General features: G+C 37.7%; 1 protein-coding gene across 1 annotated transcript in view; it reads left to right on the plus strand.

Annotated features, from left to right (window-relative positions):
• The window catches only part of EMC3 (ER membrane protein complex subunit 3), a 32,032-nt gene that overhangs the window by 14,695 nt on the left and 7,223 nt on the right, over positions 1-10,114 (plus strand). The window contains exons 4-7 of the mRNA XM_007945822.2: positions 414-518; positions 1,517-1,598; positions 3,426-3,505; positions 7,852-7,934. Coding sequence (XP_007944013.1) covers positions 414-518; positions 1,517-1,598; positions 3,426-3,505; positions 7,852-7,934 — 350 coding nt within the window. The remainder of the gene's footprint in view (positions 1-413; positions 519-1,516; positions 1,599-3,425; positions 3,506-7,851; positions 7,935-10,114) is intronic.

A 10,114-nucleotide genomic window follows, 5' to 3' on the forward strand; every position in this document is an offset into this window, starting at 1 on the left:
ATATTTCAATAAAATGCATTAAAAAAAATCCAGTGTAGGCCTTAAAAAGAAAGAGATGTTATACCAACATGGGAATACCGTACATAATGCACTAATTTTTACAAAATCAAGAAGCAGAATAGTAAGCTTAGTGTCCTTTTATTTTATATATGTATATATATACATATATATACACACACACATATATATATATATACATATATATACACACACACACACACTATGCAGCAAATAGTTTTAAGTGTTTAGAAAGCTGGCTAAGTGAAACTGTCCATATCGTACCTTCCTATGCTTGATTTTTCTCCAATGAACTTGTTAACTTTAATAATCAAAAAATTAAAATTTTAGGAAAATTGAGAGGAAGTAACTCCCAACTAAGGTAAAAGGCAGTGGTCTCTGTGTTTTTGTCTTAGATCCCACTATGCTCACAGACATGATGAAAGGGAATGTAACAAATGTCCTCCCAATGATCCTGATTGGTGGATGGATCAACATGACATTTTCAGGCTTTGTCACAAGTAAGTTCCCCTCATATGTACTCCATCTTCTCCTTTCGTGTGTCCCTCTCCAGAGAAATCCAAGAAATACTGAGACAGAAAAGGAGCTCTAGTGGCGTAGTGCCTAAGGCATTTGATTGCTAACCAGAAGGTTGGTGGTTCAAATCTACCAGCCACTCCACAGAAGGAAGACTGAGTAATCTACTTCCGTAAAGATTTACCACCTTGGAAACCCAAAGAAGGTCACTATGAATTGAAATTGACTCGATGGCAGTGAGTTTGGTTTCGGCTTGACTGAGACAATAACATCATGGGTCTTATGTGCTTTTCACTAGTGAAAAGTGAGAACATTCTTTGAACAAAAAAAATTAATAGGCTATGATTTTATTATTCTTCTCCCAAACAGATCCTAAGCTCCTGGTGTGGATGCTTCCCTCCACCCCCAGTTTTTATAAAACCTTAAAATATATGCCAAAATATATGCAGTTTCTAATATAAAAATAAGTGTCGGCACTTTTTTATTAGTAGGGACTCACACAAGTGACTTTCTAGTGTGTATCTGAAACTGTCATGATATTCTAGCTGAATAGAATATAGGGAAGCTCTTTTGATTTTGACTTCATTTGCAGGTGTTGCAGTGGATTTGTTTGTCTGTTTGTTAATAAGTTTATTTGGTTTGATTTTAATCATTTGGTTTCTTAGCAACATCATTCTTTGTGTGTATATATTTCACTTAAGGTTTGACGTATTAGTGAAAGCTTTATCCAGATTTTAGATCACAGTTCAATTTGAGCCCCTGCTTCCTCAGCACTAGAGCAGCTGGTCTTCACAGAAATTTTAATAAAGTGACATTTAGACTTTTTTAAAAAACAACAAATTGTCACAAATTTCCTTTTCCAGAAGCTCTGTGATACAGAGTTCCCACTTTCTTAGGGAAAGAATATGTGCATTCACACTTAAACAATTCTAAAAATAAAAAAGCTTGGAGCATTTCTGGACTGGTTCTTTCTTCTCTGCAGCCAAGGTCCCATTTCCACTGACCCTGCGTTTTAAGCCTATGCTCCAGCAAGGAATCGAACTACTCACACTAGATGCATCCTGGTAAGAGCTTTCTTTTATTTTATAAAAATGCAAATCAAAATCTGAAGGCATGCTTATTAAGAACAGGGTTTCCAGTTCCCATACTTCACTGGAGATTTACTTAAAGTTGTGTTGTTGTTTTTTTTTAATCGAGATCCTACTCAAAATGTCATGGGTGGATTATGGCAACTTTTACATGAGTCAGTACTCTTGCAAAAAGAATAAATGTGTCATCCTCCTTTTTTTTCTAGCATCTTGGATCTTAGGAGTGCAGGGGCGGATGTGTCAACTTCAAAAAGTTAAAAAGTGAAGCAAAGAACTCTGACCAGGCAAACCTTTTAGCAATACACTGGAGCTTATGGGATTGGATGTTTTTATTACTTCTAGCAAAATATATTACTATAATAATAACAATCATTTTCATTGGTACCAGTCGCTGTGCTTGGTATTCTTCTTATGTTATCTCAGTTTATCTTCATAGCAACCCTATGAAGTGGGTGGAAGAATTGAGATTTGAACACAAAGTCTGTCCAAACCCAACACTTAGGTCTTACACTGTGTTCTTTTTAGAAGAGAAATAAAAACCAGTATCTAACAAGCTCTTCAAAAACACTGTTACAGTATCTAGAATCCAGTAGTGCTTTTTTATGTGGTCTTTACAGACTTTTGTCTAAGACTTCCTAAAGACTATATAAAAAGGAAGCCAAACAAGAAGAGGTGGAGGAAGGTGAGGGTTGGGGACACTAGTGGTAATCTTGACTCACCTCCTGGTTCAAGCTGAATCTGGTTGTATGGGAGGGGCAGGCCAGATACTAGGAGAGTGGTTAACTAGACCATACCACCAGAGGAGAAAAGCAATACTTTATGCAAGTGGCATGCATCTGTTACACTTCTACCTTCCAGTCTCTGGGCAGAAGAAAAATTTTGTGAGCTAGAGAAAAGTTTATTTATTATTTTTGAGCATCTGGACTGGTCTCAGAATCTGCTCACATGGACAAATGGGAGACTGGACCTTAGTATACAGTTAGCTTAAAGTCATATATAGTTCAGCAATATTATGTACATAGGGGTCATTTGCTTACCTGCAACCTGGCGGAGTAACCAGAATATTCTGCTGTTGCGTGGACCAAGTATTGGGATGAAGTGTGGGTTCTTTGCATTCATGCATCATTTTTCATATTCCTTTAGTCTGTATTATATGTTAAAAATACTTATTTTATAGGGGCAGCATGGGAAATCTAAGCTAAAGGAAGCCTCATGGTAAAATTCAAAACTTGGAATGACTTTCCTAGTAGCCATAGTTCTCAGTATTGCAAGTATTTCATGAAAGTCACCACTAACCATTTTGTGTAGGTAAGGAACACATTGACACTTTAACAGTGATTTCTTCTAAGGAATGGGATTCAGGACAGGATGTCAGTATTTATTGTACTTCTGAGTTGTTTGAATTTGCACTTCTGAATTGTTTGAATTTGTTGTGTTTAACAAGTGTGTGTTGTTTTAATTTTATTATTTAAAAAAATAAGTGTTTTGAAAACCTGTTGTGTAGAAAGGAAAATTAAAATAAACAAAGCTTACATTCTTTGATACAAGGAATAAACCAGTTGTGAGTTCACTTCCTAGTTCTGGGTACAGAAAAATTACATTACATAGCTACAAGTAGCAGTTTGCCTACAGAGCCATAACTATTTATAAGGCTGCCTTAGCAACTTGTATTTCTTTGGATAAATATAGCCTACCCCAGGTGATTTCTTTATATATGCTGAACAATTTAGGGTGATAGAGAAGTGTGAACTGCATTAATTTCTGAGATAACTACCTATACTGCTTTCATTTTTGCTTTACTAGGGTGAGTTCTGCATCCTGGTACTTCCTCAATGTATTTGGGCTTCGGAGCATTTATTCTCTGATTCTGGGCCAAGATAATGGTAAGAAATATGTGAAGTTTAACAAGCGAACACCATCTGCTCCCCACGATAGATGAATCATCCATGCCAGGGCTAGAAAAATCATGTAGCTTATAATGCTTGTTAACATAGTCAGATATACTGCCTTGTTCCTTAAACTCATTTTTAAGTTTCTTAAAGAATCTTAAAAATTTCAGGGGTCAATCCAAAGGCCTTAATTCTCTCTGGTTATTGTTGTTAGGTGTTATCAAGTCGTCTCCGACTCATAGCGAACCTATAAACAGCAGAATGAAACACTGCCTGGTCCTGTGCCAGCCTCATGAGCCTTGCTATACCTGAGCCAATCACTGCAGCCATTGTGTCAATCCATCTCATCAAGGGCCTTCCGCTTCTTCATTGACTCTCCACTTTACCAAGCATGATATCCTTCTCTAGGGAATGGTCCCTTCTGACAATATGACCAAAGTAAGTGAGATGAAGTCTGGCCATTCTTGCTTCCAAGGAGCGTTCTTTCTGGCTGCACTTCTTCCAGGACATATCTGTTAGTCCTTTTAGCAGTCTACGGTACTCTTAGCATTCTTCTCCAGCACCACAACTCAGAAGTATCAACTGTTCTTTGGTCTTCCTTATTCATTATCCAGCTCTCACATGCGTAAGTGGTGATTGAAATACCATGGCTTGGGTTAGGCGCACCTTAGTCTTCAAAGAGACATCTTTGTTCTTCATCACTTGAAAGAGGTCTTTTACGGCAGATTTGCCCAGTGCAGTTCATTGTCTGATGTCTTGACTGCTACTTCCATTAGTGTTGATTATTTAGAACCAAGTAATATGAAGTCCTTGACAACTTCAATCTTTTCTCAATTTATCCTGATGCTGCTTATTGGTCCAGTTGTGAGGATTTTTGTTTTCTTTATATTGAAGTGTAATCCATACTGCAGACTGTAGTCTTTAATCTTCATCAGTAAGTGCTCCAAGTTATCCTCACTTAAAGCAACCAAAGTTGTGTCATCTGTGTATCACAGGTTGTTAATGAGTCTTCCTCTGATCTTGATGCCACGTTCTTCTTCATATAATCCAGCTTCTCAGATTATTTGCTCAGCATACAGATAGATTAAGTATGGTGAAAGGATACAACCCTTGCATACTCCCTTCCTGATTTTAAACCATGCAATATCCCCTTGTTCTATTCGAATGACAGCCTCCTGAACTATGTATAGGTTCCTCATGAGCACAATCAAGTGCTCCGGAATTCCCATTCTTCTCAATGTTACTCATAATTATTATGATCCACACAATCAAATGCTTTTGCATAGTCAATAAAACAGATAAAAATATTTTTGGTATTCTTTGCTTTCAGCTCAGGTGCATCTGACATCAGCAATGATATCCCTTGTTCCCCATCCTCTTCTGAATCCAACTTGAATTTCTGGAAGCTCTCTGTCAATGTACTGCTGCAACTGTTTTTGAATTCTCTTCAGTAAGATTTTATTTGAATGTGATATTAATGATACTGTTTGAGAATTTCAACATTTTGTGGAATCACCTTTCTTTGGAATGGTTGCAAATAAGGATCTCTTCCAGTTAGTTGGCTAGATAGCTATCTTCCAAATCTCTTGCCTTAGCCAAGTGAGTGCCTCCAGCATGACACCCACTTGTTGAAACATCTCATTGGGTATTCTTTCAATTTCTGGAGCCTTGTTCTTCGCCAACTCTTTCAGTATAGCCTCGACACCTTCCTTCAATACCATTGTTTCTTGATCATATGCTGCCTCCTGAAATGGATGAACATTGACCAATTCTTTTTGGTACTCTGTGACTCTATGTGTTCCTTCCATCTTCTTTTGATGTTTCCTGCATCATTCAGTATTTTGCCCATAGAATCTTTCAATATTGCAACTCAAGGCTTGAATTTTTTCTTCAGTTCTTTGAGCTTAAGAAGTGCCAAGTATATTCTCTTTTTGGTTTTATAACTCCAGGTCTTTGCACATTTCATTGTAATAATTGGCTTTGTTTTCTTGAACTGCTCTATGAAATCTTCTGTTCAGCTCTTTTATCTTGTCATTTCTTCCATTAGCTAATCTCTGCTCACAGGCAAATTTCAGAGTCTCTTCTGACGTCCATCTTGGTCTTTTCTTCCCTTCTTGTCTTTTTTAATGACCTTTTGCTTTCTTCATGGATAATGTTCTTTTTTTCCAGACTCGTAATGAGTCTTTTTTTATTGTGATTTGGGTGAAAACTTACAGAGTAAATTCACTTTCCATACAACAGTTTACATACACTTTGTCTCATGACATTGACCACAATTTACCACAATGCAACAGCTCCCCTCCCACTTCCTCCCGATAGTTACCTCTTCCTTATGTCCAACCCTCCATGCACTCCTGCCCCCTGAACTGTCTCCCTGTGCATAAACAGGACTTCTTTCTCCCATGGATGATGTTCTTGATGTCATCTCACAATTCCTCTGGTGTTTGGTCATTGGTGTTCAGTGTATCCAATCTACTCTTCAGATGGTCTCTAAATTCAGAAGGGATATTATCAAGGTCATATTTTGGCTCTTCTGGACTTGTTTTAATTGTCTTCAGCTTGAACTTGAACTTGTATATGATGGTCTGTTCCACAATCAGCTCCTGGCCTTGTTTTGGCTGAAGATGTTGAACTTCTCCATTGCCTCTTTCCACAGATGTAGTCAATCTGATTCCTGTGTAATCCATCTGGCAAAGTCCACATGTATAGCCATTGCTTACGTTGCTGAAAAAAGGTATTTGCAATGAATAAGTCATTGGTCTTGCCAAATTCTATCATGTGATCTCCAGCATCATTGCTATCACCCAGGCCATATTTTCCAACTACTGTTGATTCTTCTTTGTTTCCAGCTTTTGCATTCCAGTTACCAGTGATAATCAACATATCTTGATTGCATGTTTGGTCAATTTCAGACTGCAGAAGTTAGAAGAAGTCTTCAGTTTCCTCATCTTTGGCTTTGGTGGTTGATGCAGAGATTTGAATAATAGTAGTATTAACTGGTCTTCCTTGTACGCATATGGATATTATCCTATCACTGACAGCATTGTACTTGAGGACGGATCTTGAAATGCCACACCATTCCTCTTTGATTTGTCATTCCCAGCTAGTAGATCATATGTTTGTCTGGTTCAAAATGGCCAAAACCAGTCCGTTTCAGCTCGCTAATGCCTAGGATATCAATCTTTGTGCATTCCATTTCATTTTTGACAACTTCCAATTTTCCTAGATTCATACTTTATACATTCCATGTTCTGGTTATTAATGGATATTTGCAGCTGTTTCTACTCATTTTGAGTCGTGCCACATCAGCCAAAGGAGGTCCTGAAAGCTTTACTCCATCCATATCATTAAGGTCATCTCTACTCTGAGGAGTCAGCTCTTCCCCAGTCATATTTTGAGTGCCTTCTGACCTGATGGGCTCATCTTCCAGCACTATTTTGGACAGTGTTTCAGGGCTATTTATAAAGTTTTCCAGTAAGATATCAGGCAGTGTTTTACTGCTATTCATAAGGTTTTCACTGGCCAGTTCTTTGAGAACTGGATGGCCTCTTCATTCTTCTGAGTCTGTCTTAGTCTGGAAGCTCCGCTGAAACCTGTCCACCATGGGTAATCCTGCTGGCATTTTGCAACACCAGCACCATAGCCTCCAGCCTCACAGCAACACGCCAGCCACCACAGGCAATAGACTGACAGACAAGTTCATCTCCCTTAATTGTTCCTTAGTTGTTCACTTCCCCACCTGTCCTGGGCCTGGCCTTAAATAAAGCCTCCCTAGAAGGCTCAAGCACTGTGCATCTACCTGCCTGTCCAGGACCCCAGAATAGACTGAGGAGGGAGCTAAAACTGAGCAAAGAGGGCAAGGGGCAATTAGTCCAGAGTTCCTGCCATATGAGTCTTGGCTCTCTTACTTAATGGCAGTAACCTTAGACAAGGTAATTAACCACTCAAAGCCTCTGTTTGCTTATCTGTAAATGAGGACTTTAAATAGTTAACTTGCAGAGTTGTTCTTAGGAGTTGCTGATGTAGAATATATAAAGCATTTAAGTGCCTGGCACATAGTAGTTGCTCAATAACTGGTGATTATTGTTATTATTGTTGTTTAAAATTGAAATGCAGTTTAGAGCACCCTTTAGTTATCTTCTCTGCTATTATCCCCGTTGTTCAGGAAGAGTAAAGTGACTTTCCCATGGTTACATAGAGTGTTACAGAGCCAGTTAGTGAACCTGTCTTATAGTTCTCTGTCCCACTCAAGGGACTATATAAAAAGGACCATTTTTTCCTGAGGATGCTTGGGTACTTGCTGAGCACTGGTACTCACATATGTGTATCTTGTACTGCAGCTGCTGACCAATCGCGAATGATGCAGGAACAGATGACTGGAGCAGCCATGGCCATGCCTGCAGATACCAACAAGGCTTTCAAGGTACACTGGGTTCTTCCTTCAGAGCTTAAGTGTAGGATATGAAAGGTGTTACCAGTGAGTTACTTTAAAAATGGGTTCTCTCAATCATGGGAGAAAGAAGCGCTACTTATGCACCAGAAGACATCTCGGGGCAGGAGTGCATGGAGGAATGCGTACAGGGAGGAGATAACTATTGGGAGGAAGTGGGAGGGGAGCTATTGCATTGTGGTAAATTGTGGTCAATGTCTTGAGACAAAGTGTATATGAACTGCTGTATGGAAAGTGAATTTGCTCTGTAAATTTTCACCTAAATCACAATTAAAAAAAAAAAAATCGGTTCTCTGAAGGCAGTGTAGTATGATTCTATCATGTGGATTTAAATTTTGCAAAAATGTATTTTTTTGTATGTCTTTTGTTCCTGTGACAGAATATCTATTATGTAAAATAGATATTCTTGATACTTTTTCTGGTTACTAAGTGCTCACCCAAATTTAGCCCCACTGTAAGTGAAGCTATAAGAACAGTCTAGTCAGAGACACCAAGGAAACATTTGGAATATTTTTAAAACTTTTTTGGATCCTATAGACATCAGATATGAATTGCATTTAAATTAAAAAAAAAAAAAAATCAGTACTTAACAGCTTTTTCACAAATCTATCTGGGGTCTGTAAAATCTGGAATAATTTTTTAGAAAGCAAATCTCCCTTAAATTTTCATAATTAAAACACTCAACCAACAAGAAACAGTAGAGAACTTCCTCAATCTAATAAAGGGCATCTGTGAAAAACCCACGGTTAAAATTATACTTAATGATGAAAGACTGAGAGCTTCCTTCCTAAAATCAGGAACAGGACAAGGATATCTGCTCTTACCACTGCTATTCAGTTACACTGGATGTACCAGCCAGGGCACTTAGGCAAGAAAAAGAAGTCAAGGGCATCCATATTGGAAAAGAAGTAAACTATTTCTGTTTGCAGATGACATGATCTGGTATATAGAAAATCCTAAGAAATCCACAGAAATACTACTCGAGCTAATAAATGAGATTAACAAGATTGTAAGATACACATCAATATATGAAAATCAATTGTGGTTTTACACACTAACAATGAAAAATCTAAAAATGAGATTTAAATAATTTCATTTGCAATGGTATCAAAATGAATAAAAGACTTAGGAACATTATGCTGTGTGAAGTTAGTCATGAAAAGACAAATACTATATGATCCCACTTACATGAAATATTTAGAATAGGCAAATGCGTAGAGACCAAAGTTTATTAGTGGTTATCGGGTAGGAGGGAGACTGAGAGGGGAATGATTGTTTAAGAAATATTGAGTATCTATCTGTTAATGGTGATAGAATATTTGGCAGTGGATACAGGTAGTGATAACATCATGCTTAATATAATTAATGTCAAATAAAATATCTAGGAGTAAATTAAATAAAAGAGGTTTAAGACTTGTACACTGAAAATTACCAAACATCATTAAAAGAAATGAAAGAAAACCTAAATGAATGGAAAGACATCCCATGTTCATGGACTACTTAATATACATGGAAGACTTAATATTGTTAAGAAGACAAAAGTCCCAAATTTGGGCATCTGTGCAAAACCAATAGCCAACATTATTCTCAATGAAGAGAGACTGAAACCATTCCTCTTGAGAACAGGAACCAGACAAAGATGCCTGCTATCACCACTTCTATTCAGCATTGTACTGGAAGTCCTAGCCAGGGCCGTAAGGCAAGAAAGGGAAATCAAAGACATCCAAATTTGTAAGGAAGAAGTCAAAGTATCCCTTTCTTCTGACCATATGATGCTATACCTAGAAAACCCAAGAGACTCAGTCAAAAGTCTGCTGGAACTAATTGAGAGATTTAGCATTGTGGCAGGATATAAGATCAATGTCCAAAAATCAGTTGGATTCCTCTACACCAGCAAAGAGATTGCTGAAAAAAAAAAGAAGAAAATCAATACCATTTACAATAGCTACCAAAAAAATAAACTACTTGGGAATAAATCTTACCAGGGACACAAAAAACCTGTACAAAGAAAGCTATAAAAAACTACTTCGAGAAACCATAAGAGATCTACTTAAATGGAAGAACATCCCATGCTCGTGGATAGATTGAACATTGTGAAAATGTCAGTTCTACCCAAAGCAATCTATACATGCAATGCAATCCCAAACCGGATC

This window comes from Orycteropus afer, unplaced genomic scaffold, assembly GCF_000298275.1.
Source record: "Orycteropus afer afer isolate SDZICR_OR568_19922 unplaced genomic scaffold, OryAfe1.0 scaffold00144, whole genome shotgun sequence".
Classification (NCBI taxonomy): domain Eukaryota; kingdom Metazoa; phylum Chordata; class Mammalia; order Tubulidentata; family Orycteropodidae; genus Orycteropus; species Orycteropus afer.